Source organism: Schistocerca americana, chromosome 5 (genome assembly GCF_021461395.2).
Source record: "Schistocerca americana isolate TAMUIC-IGC-003095 chromosome 5, iqSchAmer2.1, whole genome shotgun sequence".
NCBI lineage: Eukaryota > Metazoa > Arthropoda > Insecta > Orthoptera > Acrididae > Schistocerca > Schistocerca americana.
In genome coordinates this window covers 450484751-450501596 of record NC_060123.1, presented here as the reverse complement: position 1 = coordinate 450501596, position 16846 = coordinate 450484751, and the positions used below count along the sequence as shown (strand labels likewise).

Genomic DNA, 16846 nt, shown 5'->3' with positions numbered 1-16846 from the left:
GTTGTACAATGGCAGGAGTAAATTTCATACATCACAGAATGGAAAAACACAGGATACAATGAGTATAATATCAATGAGTCACATTTGGAATCTGCAAACTCATGCAAATACCTGGGTATAACATTTTGTAGGGATATGAAATAGAATGATCACATAGGCTTCATTGTGGGTAAAGCAGGTGGTAGATGTCGGTTTATTGGTAGACTACTGGGGAAGTGCAGTCAATCTACAAACGAGATTGCTTACAAAGCAATTGTGCGTCCCATTCCAGAATATTGCTCAAGTGTGTGGGACCAGACCAAATAGGACCAACAGGGAATATTGAATGTATACAGAAAAAGGCAGCGCAAATGGTCACAGGTTTGTTTTACCCATGGGAGAGTGTCACAGAGGTGCTGAAGAAACTGATCTGGCAGACTCTTTAAGGTAGACGCAAACTGTTCTGATAAAGTCAACTACAAAGTTTCAAGAAATGGCTTTAAATGATGATTCTAGGAATACACTGTATTACAGCCTCCTGCATATTTCCCACATAGGGATTGTGAGAACAAGATTAGATTAATTACAGCACACACAGATGCATTTAGCAGTCATTGTTCCTGCACTCAATATGTGAATAGAATGGGCAAAAACCCTAATAACTGGTACAATGGGGTGTAGCCTCTGCCAAGCACATGACAGTGGTTTGCAGATTACAGATTCAGGTGTAGATTATGACTCAAGTAGCAATCTGCTTTGCTAGATGTAAAATCGAAGCATATAAGCTAATTCGCCAACTCAAAGGCAGAAAAGTCTTTATATCTGATGGAAAAAGCCACCGCCCTTATAAGCTAGAAATAAAAATATACAAAGAGTAAAGTGGAGACAAACAGTTGGAACGGTTAGGTTATAAAATGACAGAAATCATACTCCTTGTGGTAAACACCGCATGTAAAATTTTGTAGATTTATTCAAGACTAGCTGAGTACCCAGTGTTACCCTGGTACATATTTATTTTAAGTTCTATTAGTCCACCTTTCTGTCCATCTCCTCCTTCCCTCATCTCTTCCGATGAACCGTGTGTTGGACAATGATATGATTTTGTAGGTAGATTCAGTATCATATGTGGGTCTAAGGCCCAGTCCCTTGTTGACAAATCTGGTGTGGCAGTTGAAGAGAGCAAAACGAAAGCCAAAGTTTTAAGTTTCACATTCAAGAAACCGTTCACAAAGGAGAATCGTACAAACATTACAGTCATTTGACCATCAGACTGACTCCCATATTGACGACATAGTTATAAAAATCTCTGGTGTAGAGGAACAATGGAAATATAATGCACATAGCCCCAAGCGACTGCAAAAAAGCACGGGTGACTCCAATATATAAGAAAGGTAAAGGAACAGACCTGCAAAATTACAGACCGGTATCCCTAACTTCGGTTTGAATGCAGAATCCTTGAACATATTCTCAGTTCGAGCATAATAAACTTTCTCAAGACTGAGAAGTTTATGCCCATGAATCATCACAGTTTTAGAAAGCATTGCTTGAGTGAAAGTCAGCATGCCCTTTTCTCAAAAGATATACTGCGAACTGTGGATGAATGGCAACAGGGAGATTCCATATTTCTAGATGTCCAGAAAGCATTTGACACATTGCCCTGTGGCAGGCTGTTAACGAAGGTATGAGCATATGGAATAAGTTCACAAATATGTGAGTGGCTTGAAGACTTTTTAAGAAATAAAACCCAGTATGCTGTCTTCAATGGTGAATGTTCATCAGGACAAGGGCATCGTCAGGGGTGCCCCAGGGAAGTGTGATAGGACCACTGTTGTTCTCTGTGTACATAAATGATTTGGCAGACAGGGTGAGTAGCAGTCAGCAATTGTTTGCTGATGGTGCTGTGGTGTACGGTAAGGTGTCAAAGTTGAATGACTCTAGGACGATACACGATGGCTTACTGGTTGTGATGAATGGCAGCTAGCTCTAAATATGGAAAAGTGTAAGTTAATGTGGATGAATATGAAGGACAAAACTGTAATGTTCAGATACAGTATTACTAGTGTCCTGCGTGACAGTCAAGTAATTTAAATATCTGGGCACAACTTTGCAAAGCGACATGAAATGGAACGAGCATGTGAGAACTATGATAGGAAAGACTCACAGTCATCAGATTATTGGGAGAATTTTAGAAAAGAGTGGTTCACCTGTAAAGGAGGCTGTTGTGACTTATTCTTGAGTATTGCTTTAGTGTTTGGGATCTGTACAGGGGCGTATTGAAGGAAGACGTCAAAGCAATTCAGAGGTGGGCTGCTAGATTTGTTGCTGGTAGGTTCGAATAACACACAAGTCTTACGGAGGTGTTCGGCAAATCAAATAGGAATCCCTGGAGGGAAGGGGACATTCTTTTCAAAAGTGGGAAAATTTAGACAACCGTCATTTGAAGGTGACTGCTGAATGATTGTACTGCTGCCAACATACATTTTGTGCAAGGACCATGAAGATAAGATAAGAGAAACTAGGGCTCATATGGAGGCATATAAACAGTCATTTTTGCCTCACTCTGTTTGTGAGTGGAACAGGAAAGGAAATGACTGGTAGTGGTACGGGGTACCCTCCACCCAGCGATTTTTTTGCAGACAGTAAGCTAAATGTGCTAAAAATAGAGTTAGTAACAAAGAAGCAATAAATGTGAATGTCAGGCCTCATGCGACAATTTTACTGCATGTACAGCAAAAATGTAGTAAGCAATAAACTTTTTCTGTTTGTCATGATGTAGGCGGTGTCAGTAAGAAAAGTTTTGTAAAGGTTTGGAATTGTGTGTAAAGTTTGTTGAAGTCACTAAGTGCTCTCATTCTCAAATACTGAATGAATAAAATCTGGGTATTCATACATCATAGTTAACATTTCTCTTTCACCCCCACGCCTTTGATAGATAGGCGGTCTTTACCTCCCAGCAATTTTTTGCAGACAGTAAGTACCAAGTTTGGTTGGAACTGGTCCAGAGATTTTGGACGAGATTTGGTACTAACATTAATTTTTATAATATCTATGAATATCAATTTTTCCATGCTCAGATTTTCATGAAATATAGCCTATGCATTGCCCAAAACTATTTTCAAATTACCTGTGAAAACCCCATGAAAATTCATCTGGTAGCTGTGGAGATTAGCTTGTTCAAAGACAGCCAGACACAACAGTTTCAAAGATTTATTATTAGTGTAGATTAATGCTGGGGCAGCTTGTTTGGGAATAAGGCAGTACCTTACGGATTAGGATGCTGTGCATTGCTCATTAGCTTGAATTGATTAGCCATTAACCTTGCAAGAGGAAGGCAGGAGAGCAAGTAATGGATAAGTTAAACATACTGAGATCAATGAGGTAAGATCTACGAAACCACTGAAGTGCCAAAGAAACTGGTATATGCATGCATATTCAAATGCAGAGATATGTAAACAGAGAGAATATGTTGCTGCAGTTGGCAACACATACATAAGACAAGAAGTGTCTGGTGCAGTTGTTAGATCGGTTACTGCTGCTACAATGGCAGGTAATCAATTCAAGTGAGCTTGAACATGGTGTTGTAGTTGGCGCATGAGTGATGGGACACAGCATCTCCGATGTAACGATGAAGTGGGGATTTTCCCATATGACCATTTCACGAGTGTACCATAAATATCAGGAATTCCATCAAACATCTAATCTCCGACATTGTTGCGGCCGTGAAAAGATCCTGCAAGAAAGGCACCAACAACGTCTGAAGATAATCACCTAGCATGACAGAAGTGCAACCCTTCTGCAAATTGCTGCAGATTTCAGTGCTGGGCCATCAACAAGTGTCAATGTGCGAACCATTCAATGAAACATCATCAGTATGGGCTTTCAGAGCCAAAGGCCTACTCCCGACTGCATGACACAAAGCTTTTCACCTCACCTGGGCCTGTCAACACCAACATTGGACTGTAGCTGACTGGAAACAGGTTGCTTGGTCGGACGAGTCTCATTTCAAATTGTATTGAGTGGGTGGACGTGTACAGAGACAACGTCATTAATCCCTGGACCTTGCATGTTAGCAGGGGACCTATCAAGCTGGTGGAGGCTCTGTAATGGTGTGGGACATGTGCAATTGGAGTGATATGGGACCCCTGATATGACTAGATATGACTCAACAGGTGACACACACATAAGCATCCTGTCTGATCACCTGCATCCATTCACATCCATTGTGCATCCTAACAGACTTAGGAAATTCCAGCAGGACAGTGTGACACCCTGTACATCCAGAATTGCTACAGAGGAGCTCCAGGAACACTCTTCTGAGTTTAAAGACAACTGCTGGCCACCAAACTCCCCAGACATGAACATTATTGAGCATATCTGGGATGCCTAGCAATGTGCTATTCAGAAGAGATATCCACCACCTCGTACCCTTATGGATTTATGGGCAGCCCTGCAGGATTCATGGTGTCAATTCCCCACAGCACTACTTTAGACATTAGCTGAGTCCATGCCACATCATGTTGTGGCACTTCCGCGTGCTCGCAGGTGCCCCACACAGTATTAGGCCGGTGTGCCTGTTTCTTTGGCTCTTCAGTGTATCTCAGTTGACCAAGCTAATTTAATAGAGCAAAGTTACCAGCAGGGTATTGCATCTTGGAAATGCTGGCAATAAGGACAAAGTAAGAAGTCTTTCCAGAGATTCATATGCAGCTTGTTTTTGGAGCCATAAATCCACCCCCCCCCCTTTCTTCTAGCTTATTTGCATCATTTGTTTGCAGATTTTCTTTTCTGTCTAGATTTCTCATATAATTTTATTTCTTAGTTTGTCAATTAGCCTTTCTTTTGTAATACTCCTGTAGATATATGAATAGATGAGAATTGTATAGTAGTGTTAACACTTTAGAGAGAGGCCACTTGAAGAAAAGTTGGCCTAGGAAACTGGCCATTTACGTCATTATTTAAAGCATTACTGGCACATATTTAATCGATGTAGTGGTACATAGTTAAAAACAGCTAAGCGTCAAGATTTCTTTTTCATATTTACTTTAGTTCTTAATCGATGTAGTAATACATAGTTAAAAATAGTTAATCTTGAAGATGTATTTTTCATATTTGCTTTAATTCTTTGATACGAGGGTCATCCACAAAGTAAGTTCCGTTTCTATTTCTATCTGCGGCAGTGCTACGATCGCAGTTCCGAGAGTGGGCGGCAGTTGCTCTGACTCAAGGAGAAGACATGTACGCCATTTTCTGATCCCTCCTGCCGACGTCTGCTTTGTAGTGCTTCTTTATAATGTCAGCCGTAATTGAAAATGCCGCCGCATGTGAAATCAGATGTGTGATTCGTTTTCTAAATGCAAAGAAAGTTAAACCAAACGAAATTCATCGGCAAATCTGCGAGATTTACGGACAAAATGCTACGAGTGATTCAATGGTTAAAAGATGGGTCACACTGTTCAATGAAGGATCAAGTGCATGATGAAGAACGAAATAGACGCCCGTCTGTGGTTACTGATGAACCGTTTCACACAATTGAGGAGAAGATTAAGCACAGCCCTAAGTTCACACTTATTGCGAACTATGGAAGTTCCGCAAATCTTACCCATCAATATTTCATGAAATTGTTACTGAAAAACTGAAATTTCGAAAACTTTTCTCACGCTGGGTATTCAAAATTCTTACTGAACAACACAAAAAACAACGAATAGGCAGTGCACTTCAGTTTTTGACACGCTACCTTGAAGAGGGCAATGGTTTTCTTTCTCGGATAGTAACGGGGGATGAAACTTGGGTATCGTACGACACCCCTGAAACAAAACAGCAATCAATGGAATGGAGGCACACTTCATCCCCAACGAAGGTTAAGCCTAAGCAACTCTTGACACCTCGAAAAGTCATGTGCACTGTTTTTTTGGTACAGAAAAGGCATTTTGCTGGTTGATTTCTTACCACGAGGCCGAACAATCAATGCAGATGGTTGCTGCGATATCATTAAGAAATTGCGCCGCGCAAGACAGAACAAGCGCTGAGGATTACTGTCAAAAGGTGTTGTTTTTTTTCCACGATAATGCCCGACCTCACATGGCGAATGTGACCAAACAACTCTTACGGGAATTTCACTGGGACGCGTTTGATCATCCTTCGTACAGCCCGGACCTCGCTCCTAGCGACTTTCATCTCTTCTTATGCCTGAAATCTGTCCTTTGTGGTCAACACTTCAGGAGGGTTACGGGAGCATAGGATATATTGTAAGGAGAGTTCCCGCGACCGAGCGAGGTGGCGCAGTGGTTAGCACACTGGACTCGCATTCGGAAGGACGACGGTTCAATCCCGTCTCCGGCCATCCTGATTTAGGTTTTCTGTGATTTCCCTAAATCGCTTCAGGCAAATGCCGGGATGGTTCCTCTGAAAGGGCTCGGTCAATTTCCTTCCCTCACCCGAGCTTGCGCTCCATCTCTAATGACCTCGTTGTCGACAGGACGTTTAACACTAATCTCCTCCAGAGTTCCCGCCTGTGCAATTCAGAAAAACTGGTGTTGGTGGAAAGGATCCAGGTGGCACAGGCTGTGAAGAAGTCACTGAAATGAAGAATGCAGTGTTGGGCAGTGTGTTCTGCAATTAGGTGGTCCAGCTGTTTCTTGGCCACAGTTTGTCAGTAGCCATTCATGCGGACAGACTGTTTGTTAGTTGTCATGCCCACGTAGAATGCAGCCTGTGGTTGCAGCTTAGCTTGTAGATCACATGACTGGTGTCACAGGTAGCCCTGCCTGTGGTGGGATGTTTGTGACCGGACTGGAGTAGGTTGTGTTGGGAGGTCTTGCATCTAGGTCTGTTACAAGCATATGAGCCATGAGGTAAGGGGTTGGGAGCAGGGCTTGTGTAGCGATGGACGAGGATTTTGTGTAGGTTCGGTGAGTGGCGGGATACCACTATGGGAAGGATAGTGGGTAGGACAAGAGGCAGTCGAAACCCTGATGGAGAATGTAATTCTGTTGCTCCAGTCCTGGGTAGTTCCGAGTCATGAGGGGAATGTTTCTTGTGGCCGGGTCATGGGACATTGGGAGGTGGTGGGGGACGGGAAAGATAAGGCATGGGATATCTGTTTTTGTCCAAGGTTGGGAGGGAATTCCAGTCTGTAAAGGCCTCAGTAAGATCCTTGGTATACTTCTCCTTTGAAGGCATTACCTACAAACAAATCTGGGGTACAGTTACGGGTGCCTGTATCACACCATCCTATGCCAACCTATGCCTGGGCCATCTGTAGGAATCCTTCCGAAACACTCAGAATTCCAAATCCTTCACCTGGTTCAAATTCATTGATGACTACTTCGTGATCTGGATCAAGGTTGAGGACACCCCATCCACATTCCTCCAGAACCTCAACACCTTCTCCTCCATTCACTTCACCTGTTCCTACTCAACCCAACAAGCCACATACCTCGATGGGCCTCCACCTGAAAGACGGCTAAATCAGTACCTCTGTCCATATCAGACCTACCAACCACCAGCAATACCTCGACTTCGACAGTTGTCACTCATTCCGTACGAAGAAGTCCCTTCCACACAGCCTAGCCACCCATGGCTGCCGCATCTGGGGTAACAACCGGTCCCTCTGTAGATCTTCCTCTCCCGTTGCTGATAAGAAAGAAAAGAGAAGATAACACTTAACTTCATACTGTAAGTAGAACTGCACCTTCTTCTTTGCCATAAATGTGGAAAGTTTAGCACTGAATATTTCAAATGCAATAGTAAATGTTTCATACAAGTTCCACAATCTTGCTTTACATGAGACTAATGTAATTTAAATGTGGGGTACTTTCATCAGTGAACTTTGTGTGTGATGTGTAATTTATTAAAGTTGTGTATTTGTAGACTTGTAAGTCACATTTTTGATTTGGCTTTGTTATGCTGCTTGGCTCTACTTTGGTACTAATGATAATATCAAAACAGTGGATAGAAATTTTAGCATGGTGATAACTTGTTTGGATACAAGGCTGAACTGAAGTGATAGATAGCTCCAGTCCTGCTACAGTGATGAATCAAGAAACATTTCTGGCAAAATAAGAATTCCGCACAAGAAAAATTTTAATGGAGAAAAACTGGAGATGGGTTTTTGGAATTTTTTTGGCAGAATAAAATAAGTCTTGACATTGAACTTACCAAGCAAAATCATTGTAATGATGTGTGGCAATAACATGTACTGGACTTATTGCAGTAATAGCAGCTGTATTGGAATCTTAAGGATATTTGAAAATCGGACCATGCATTGCTTAATTTCATATTTAACTCTAAATGAATGTATACGCAGAGCTGAATTTGAAATTGGATGCTATAAAGTATGTATTGAGCAATTGAATTAGGCACAAGTTCCTAGTTTATAATACATTCATGACAATGCTATAGTAGCATGTTTATAGTTTGAAAAAATACTTTTCAGGTAAATTCACAGAGGATGGTTCATTCATTGGACAGTATGGACCAGGAAAACGAAGACCAGAAGATCAACCAACACCAGCGGGTGTGGGAGCAGCTGCCACATATGTTTAGCCCTGTTGTGGGCTAATTCTTCAAGATCTACTTTGCTGTTCAATGGGACGTACAGAATAAACGAAAATGCATTTTTCAGTGCGACCGCTTGTGCAGCGTGTGACTGAGAGGTACCACTCGATGACTAAATGGAGTGTGGGCAACTTTGAAGCTCCCTCCTGCTGTTGCATTTGCCACGGTTTTTTGTGCTTCGAGAGTGGTAGTATAGGTGTTATTTCAAAATATTAAATATTATGAACTGTGTTTTCTATACAAGAAATGTCCCTTCTGTTTGCACTTCCTTCTTACTCTTGAAGTACTGCAACAGCTGTTTACTTTCTTGTTAATGTACAGTCCAGATTATCAGTATGTTAGAAAATTGTTGTGAATGGGCTACGAAGACTGCTATAGTGCGCTGACATTTTCTTCATTATGTGAGAAAAACACAGAATCTTGACTTCATATCTGCATTTAAAAATGTGGTCGCTTCCTGCAGCTGCCACATAAAACTGTATCAGAGAAATATGTTTTTACATATTTATTTGTCATCCTAGCCAGCTACCTAATTGTTACTGAGTTGGACACGGTTTTCTATGCAATTCTGAATCTGGTGGCTGGTCAGTGTCATGGGACGAATGTGAACTGAAGTGTGAAGTAAGATGGCAGGTTGAAGAAAGTGGTGGTGCTCTTGTAGCCCACCAGTTTGTCTCGTGATACAGTTGTTACATATTTAGTGTGTGCATGTTGATGTCTACTAGCTGGTGCTGTATGTACCACGCTATAAATTAAAGTGCATTAATATTCCTGGCTGTGTCAGATGTTGCACCACTGTTAGGTATGTTGCATTGTGAACTGTTGGTTTACTGATAGGTCAAAAAGTGGAAGGGTTACTTATAAAATGTGATTCCATGACCATGTCCATGGGCAGTGATACGGAGTGTTAAGCCCTAATTATGCTTTTTTTTCTTTGTAAAAAAGAGATCTATAATTGTATGTTTCCTAAAAGGCCATTATACATCGGCATAATGTGAAGGCTTATAAATGTAATTTGATGATGTCTTGTTCTGACATGGTGTGCCTGATGTTGAAGCTTAGGTTAAAAAATACATTTAAAAATGAGGTTATTTCAAGCACGAGACAGGTTGGTGGCCTACTTGATGTTAATTGAATAATATAAATGTTGTTATTCGCTGAGATGTTTTTGCTTCTGTAAAGGTTGTTTATTTTTGCACTATTATTACTTGCGTAAGCACAGTTGCACGATAGATAAGGTGGCAGCTTTGTCGGTTGTGTGAGTAGTTCGCATGCTTGCAAAATAACTCTGTTGCTTATTGGAATTTCACACTTTATATCTTTGTTATATTTGTAGTATACTCAATTATTGCTGACCATCTTCAGCAGCAACAACACTTATGCTGTTGTACTGCAGTATATAAGCTCAGTGCTGAAATTACTGATCTCTTGCCTTTGAGTTTCCAATTTTTTATCTCCAACACCATTGTTTGTGTACAGTGGGTTTGATTGTACAGACACCTGAAAGAAATTTCAGTGTGCAGAATATGAATCTCATAAACCATCTATGATATAATTGCACCACATTGTCTTGTAACAGAAAGTTGATTTAAGAACTATTGTAGTGGGGAAGTTTATATTAATTTCCCATATAAGAAGAGACCTTTATTATTTTTCTCTTGTATTTTTGTATGCTTGCAGATGATTTTGAATATGCAGCATTATTTTTTTAAAGTGTACTGAAATTGCAGCCATATGTTGGTATTGTAGCAGCTGCAATAGTTTCTTTGACACTCCGAAAGTATTGCACAATTCTTGTTACGTGGTAACAGTGAAAATTAAGTAATATTTTTGTATTTGCAGAGCATCCATGTCCATTGCAATCCTTTAGCTGTGTGACATAAATATAATTACTGATTTAACTGCTAATGCTTTCTTCAACTCAGCATTTAGCATCTAATGATTGAAAATGCTTCTGGCTGTCATTACTGTGGTTCAAACGGTTTCAAATATCTAACTTGGTGTGTTTTATTTGATTAAAATTTAACATTATAAGTTAGTCAGTTGTAAATATTTATGTCATTACAGCACCAGTATAAACCTACATTATATGTAGACAATGGGATTGCGTTTCAGAATACTTAATTATGTAAGGTAATGGATCTGTTGTGGGGTGGTATCTCCTGATGACACTGACAGGAGACCTTGTGAACTAACTAATGATCTGTTCTGTTCTAAGTATTATTAATAATTTCTATAAGTTATTTTAATTTTTTATGATAGTTGCCAGGCAACTGTAAAGTCATCATTCCCAGCTTAACACCCACTCTGAGTGAAATTATTTTATATGTGTATTTTTATTTTATTTTTGTCTACAGCCACAAATATTAAATACAAAATGAGGAAAAAAAAAAACTAACATTGTCAGCTCTCTTTATTTTGCAACCTATATCCAAATCAATACAGCATCTGACATACTTATCACAGAACATGTAGTACAACAACATCTCTTTTTGTCAGTTTGATAACCAGAACAAACCGGTAACTGGTTTCATCCTACCACAAAAAAGAGTGGAAGTAAGCTGGCGCCACTCAAAAGCATCATGTGATAAAAGTAATGTACATTTTCAGATATCAATAACAGCTTGCAGACTACCAGCGTAAACTGAAGTTATTAAATATGAAGTTCCCAAAAAAAATGTCTTCGTTAAAATCTTGTACTTAAATAGTATTTGCTAAAGGGCTGTTTTTATAACCAGTCACAACAATAAACCTGCAGCCATCAAAAAACAAAATTGGACCATACATAAACAGAACAAGTCTGACAAAACTTATCAGTACATGGGTAAATTGGGCAAGATATCAAGGTCATTGTCCCCATGATTAAAGCAAGCATCAAATACGAGATTGCCACCAGTCTTAAATGAAAACATCAGCAGTTTGTTACTTTCCTGTTTGGCACAGATTTTTAAAATGTTATTAACTAAGTGAAAATGCATTAACTATACAATATTACAAAAATGTGGCACACTACTGTAACCTGCACAGTGCTTTGTGATAAATTTGACACAGACATCAATGACAAAAGGCACGAGTGTTGCAAAGTAAGGCACTAAAATTTTTCTCAATACAGTCAACATCAAGCCAGCCATGATACCACCAACTGCCATCCAGTAAATATGGGCTATAATTTTTCAACTGTGGATCACAGAGAAGAGCCGCTCCTTGTAGTCTTCCTGCTGAAGCTTCCTCATTAGGTTGTTCAACAACAAACCACCTTCCAAGAATTCCCTCAAGTTATGTACAGTGAAATGTATGCGATGATCTACTACAGTATCTCGCTGGAAATTGTACGTGCGTATCTTATCAGATCGCATGCTCATTCCAATCTGCAACAAACAACGATTTATTACAAGCTTAATCCTTTCCATTTTAATTGATCTTTCCTTAATAAGGGCTACTTTGTGAACAGCATCTCCATAAGCACATCAGATTATGTACAGAAAAATACATCATTTCTAAGTACTACCCTGGATCAGGAAATTTTATTTCTGAATCAATTATTTAATTCTGCTGTGTAAATATTTTAACCATTCCAAACTCATCAGCCTGCCTTTACATAAGACCTCTACAACTAAGCAGGAGACTTTTGGTAAAATAACAAATCCTGTCATTTTAATAATCTTCCAGCCTCCCTGGGAATGGCCACATAGAGATATTTCTTTTTCCGTAATACTGTGTGCTCTCTTTGAGTCTGTTCACACTGCTAGGGAAAATATCTGTCATGGCATATTACTGTAAACTCAAATTGTATCCATTTGCTTTGACAAATTTAACCAATACCAACCAACTCAAAGCAGTTTGCTACAGACATAAAACTTTTTCACAAATTAAAACTGTATGCACTACTGAGACTCTGGCACAGAATCTTGCCTTTCACGAGCAGTACTCAACTGTGCCACCCAGGCATGTACTGTGACCCTTACAGCTTCACTTCTACTAGTGCCACACTACTGTTTTCCAAACTTTCTGCTTACTTCTATACTCTGATCAGAATAAGAAAGTGACTGACTAATCTGTGGCAACAAACCACAGAATGCACTTGGTTGCCCCTTTTGTTGTATTTGCAGTTATCAAGTAGCTCTGTAATGGCAAGTAGCAGTTACTAGTCTGTTGCAGATGCACAAATAAGCTAACATTGAAGTGGCTCTGTTTTTTCTGATCTTACTTCCTGCTATTTCACGTTGAGGACCCATTTTGTCACATGAAACACAAAGTTAGTTCTGCAATATTGTGGCAACATGCCACGTAACGTGGAACCGATGGGAAGAGAAAATGTTTCCTATATCACAAGCAGAATGTGAGATGATATTTTGTATTTGTCGTGTTCAGCAGAAGCCCATATTTGGTGGGTTTTTTTATGTTATATCTTCAACTTATGACTATATGCTGTTTCTAGGCAGCAGCACATTGAATGCCTCCAGAACAATTCATTTTGGATTGATTTGTGTTAAAATGACAGGATATGTCATATTGGTGGTTAAAGACATGCCGTATTGTTATTTTTTACATTATAACTAGGGTTTTATGAAGATTCATGAAAAACATGTCATTATTGTTAGGACTTATTATGTCACCTAATGACATTTTAGTAATTAAAGCCGTTAGGATACTGTAACATAAAATACAAGGGCACTCACTGCAGACTTTCAGTGTAGTATAGTTGGTAGCAGGTGCCACATTATGGAACAAAGGGTAGAGTGGTGCAGGTTTGGGTTCCTGCTGTAATCAATTTCTTTTCTTCCTTTTTTTTTTCTCTCACCTTTGCCTTTCTAAAAGGTTGTGGGATTTTCTTATGAAGAAAAAATTTGTGTAATATTTGATAAGTGGGCTATCTGGAGTGAGTTTGTTAAATTTTGTAAGCTGATGCCCTTAGTGACTGAACATATATCTTTTCTTTTTGTTTTACTTTAAGTTCATGGACACTGGTGAAGTTTTTATTTATGTATACCACAGACAGAACACCATGATTAGCATGTGGACAAGGGAGGAAATGTGTGTTTTAAAAGAGCTAACGTAGGAATTTTACACTTGTCCACTTTCATAAACAAACTGTATACTTTGGGAGCCAAATAAAGCCGACAACTGCTACCCATCACATGTGCTGATAGCACTGGTTCTCGATGTTGGATATCCTGTCTGCATTTACATGAATGTTAGCTGCCTCGTCCTGTGTGATGACGGCTTTACCATTGGTCAAGTAACAGTTGAGATTTGTTTCCATCGTGTGCTTTGTTTCTGTGTGTGGCATGTTTATTTTACACTACACAATGTTTGAAGTTTGCAGGAAAAGTGTGGTTGCTAAACAGGAATTTTAGTGATCTACACTCAAGTTTTGCATGGTCACTCATCAGTTTGTGTGCTTGGTCCAGCAATATTTTGAAGAGAGAGAATGGTGTAACTACTGTTCCTCATGAAGGTAGCCAAAAGAACTGCAGATGCTTTGAACATTCACAAAAATGTGGTTGTGAAAGTGCAAGGAAAAATACTCTTCTGTAGAACAGGAAGGGGATGATTTTATCTCAGCTACAGACACAGTAAGAAGAAGAAGACAAAATCGCTATAAATGAGTATTACAGAAGTACATCCAACTAAGAGAGTTAAACAGTTTTGGAAAGATTGCATGGTTGGATAAAACTCGGATAAATGCGAGTTATTCTTTCCGAAAAGACTGAACTGGTGAAAGTATTGTGGAAGTCCACCTGTTCCCATGGGAAAAGGTTCAAACATTATCATCTTGTGCACTGGAACTTCCACTGGTTTACAATAATCTCATTGCTGGAAGAATTAAGAAAAAAAAAGTGGTAAAGAATGAAGTCAAAAATAGGGAGAATAAAATTTATAAACTCTGTATGCATGAGTACCCCATAAGACATAGATATCTGTTTTGAAACAGTCTTAAAAGAAATAGAGAATGGAGGAGAGGAAGACGATCCAAAGAAGAACAGCATGTTCTATCAAAACCAATGTGCACTCTGTGTGGATACCGGGTGGAGTCATTCCAGATGTGGAAAGGGTCCTCCCGGATGCCATGAAGAGCACAGGGTGCAGCCAACTGCAGGTGGTTGCTCATATTGGTACCAATGATGTGTGTCACTTTGGATCAGACGAGATTCTCTCTGGTTTCGATCGGCTAACAGAAGTGGTAAGGGCTGCCAGTCTTGCTTGCAAGATGAAAGCAAAAGCCAGTCTTGCTTGCAAGATGAAAGCAAAGCTGACCATTTGCAGCATAGTCGACAGGACCGATTGCGAGCCTCTGGTACAGAGCCGAGTGGAGGGTCTGAATCAGAGGCTCAGAAGGTTCTGCGACCGTGTAGGCTGCAAATTCCTTGACTTGCGGCAAAGGGTGGTTGGGTTTCGAGTTCCGCTGAATAGGTCAGGTGTCCACTATACGCAGGAGCTGGCTAAATGGGTAGCAGAGGCTGTGTGGCGTGGACTGGGTGGTTTTTTAGGTTAGAGAGTCTCGGGAAAACACAAGAAGGGCCACAGTCCCAAAGGGTGCAGGCTGAACACAGGAAGAACGTAGATACAGAAACCATTGGTAAAATAGTTGTAAATTGTCGTAGCTGTGTTGGGAAAGTACCAGAGCTCCAAGCGCTAATAGAAAGCGGTGATGCTCAAATCGTTATAGGCACTGAAAGCTGGCTAAAGCCGGATATAAGCTCAGCCGAGATTTTTGCGAAGAACCTAATGGTGTTCCGAAAAGATAGGCTAAACATGGTTGGCAGTGGCCGGTTTGTTGCTGTCAGAAGTAGTTTAACTTGTTGCAAAATTGAAGTAGATACTTTCTGTGAGTTAGTATGGGCAGAGGTCATTGTTGGCAACTGGAATGAAATAATAATTGGATCCTTTTACTGACCTACCAGTTCAGATGATACAGTTGCTGAAAGGTTCAAAGAAAACTTAAGTTTGATTTCAAACACATACCTGACTCATACGATAATAGTTGGTGGTGATTTCAATTTACCCTCGATATGTTGGTGAAAATACATGTTTAATTCCGGAGGTACACATAAAATATCACCCGAAACTGTGCTAAATGCATTCTCTGAAAATTATTTCGAGCAGTTAGTTCATGAGCCCACGTGAATAGTAAACGGTTGTGAAAACACACTTGACCTCTTAGCAACAAATAATCCTGACTTAGTAACGAGCATCAAAACCGATATAGGGTTTAGTGAACACAGGGTTGTTGTAGCGAGATTGAATATTGTAATAACCCAAATCCTTGAAAAATAAGTGAAAAATATACCTATTCAAAAAAGCAGATAAAAATTCACTTGATGCCATCCTGACAGACAATATCCACTCATTCCAAATTAATAATATAAGCGTAGACCAGATGTGGCTTAAATTCAAAGAAATAGTATCAGCAGCAATTGAGAGATTTATACCAAATAAATTAACAAACGACGGAGCTGATCCTCCTTGGTATACAAAATGGGTTAGAACACTGTTGCAGAAACAATGGAACAAACATGCCAAATTTAAACAAATGCAAAATCACCAAGATTGGCGATCCTTTACAGAAGTTCGAAATTTAGCGTGGAGTTCAATGCGAGACGCCTGTAACACTTTCCACAACAAAACTTTGTCTCAAAACCTAGCAGAAAATCCAAAGCTATTCTGGTTGTACGTGAAGTTTGTTAGTGGCAAGAAACAATCAATGCCTTCTCTGCATAATAACAACGGAGATACTATCAAAGACAGTGCTGCCAAAGCAGAGTTACTAAACACAGCCTTCCGAAATGCCTTCACAAAAGAAGACGAAGTAAATATTCCAGAATTCGAATCGAGAACAGTTGCCAACATGAGTAATGTAGAAGTAAATATCCTCGGAGTAGTGAAGCAACTCACATCACTTAATAAAAGCAAGTCTTCTGATCCAGACAGTATACCAATTAGGTTCCTTTCCGAGTATGCTGATGCATTAGCTCCATACTTAACAATCATATATAACCGTTCGCTTGAAGAAAGATCCTTAACCAAAGACTGGAAAGTTTAAATTCCAATCACCAACTTTCTCCTCCGAATGCGAAAATATTTTGTTGACACTGACCTACATAGAGAGGAACGATCACCACAATAAAATAAGGGAAATCAGAGCTCTTACGAAAAGCTATAGGTGTTCATTCCTTCCACGCACTATACGAGATTGGAATAATAGGGAACTGTGAAGGTGGTTCGATGAACCCTCTGCCAGGCACTTAAATGTGATTTGCGGAGTATCCATGTAGATGTAGAAGAGTCGATCTCTTCCAATGCCCCTAAA

At 39.8% G+C, this 16846-nt stretch overlaps 2 protein-coding genes across 7 annotated transcripts in view; one reads left to right on the top strand and one right to left on the bottom strand.

The window, feature by feature from the left end:
* LOC124615414 (neuroglian) overlaps positions 1–10933 on the top strand; it is a 92357-nt gene extending 81424 nt beyond the window's left edge. For all 6 annotated transcript variants that reach the window (XM_047143284.1, XM_047143285.1, XM_047143281.1 and 3 more), the window contains one exon: positions 8414–10933. In XM_047143284.1, coding sequence (XP_046999240.1) covers positions 8414–8523 — 110 coding nt within the window. In that variant the 3' untranslated portion in view covers positions 8524–10933. The remainder of the gene's footprint in view (positions 1–8413) is intronic.
* LOC124615415 (peptide chain release factor 1-like, mitochondrial) overlaps positions 10931–16846 on the bottom strand; it is a 63447-nt gene continuing 57531 nt past the window's right edge. The window contains exon 7 of the mRNA XM_047143287.1: positions 10931–11903. Coding sequence (XP_046999243.1) covers positions 11709–11903 — 195 coding nt within the window. The 3' untranslated portion in view covers positions 10931–11708. The remainder of the gene's footprint in view (positions 11904–16846) is intronic.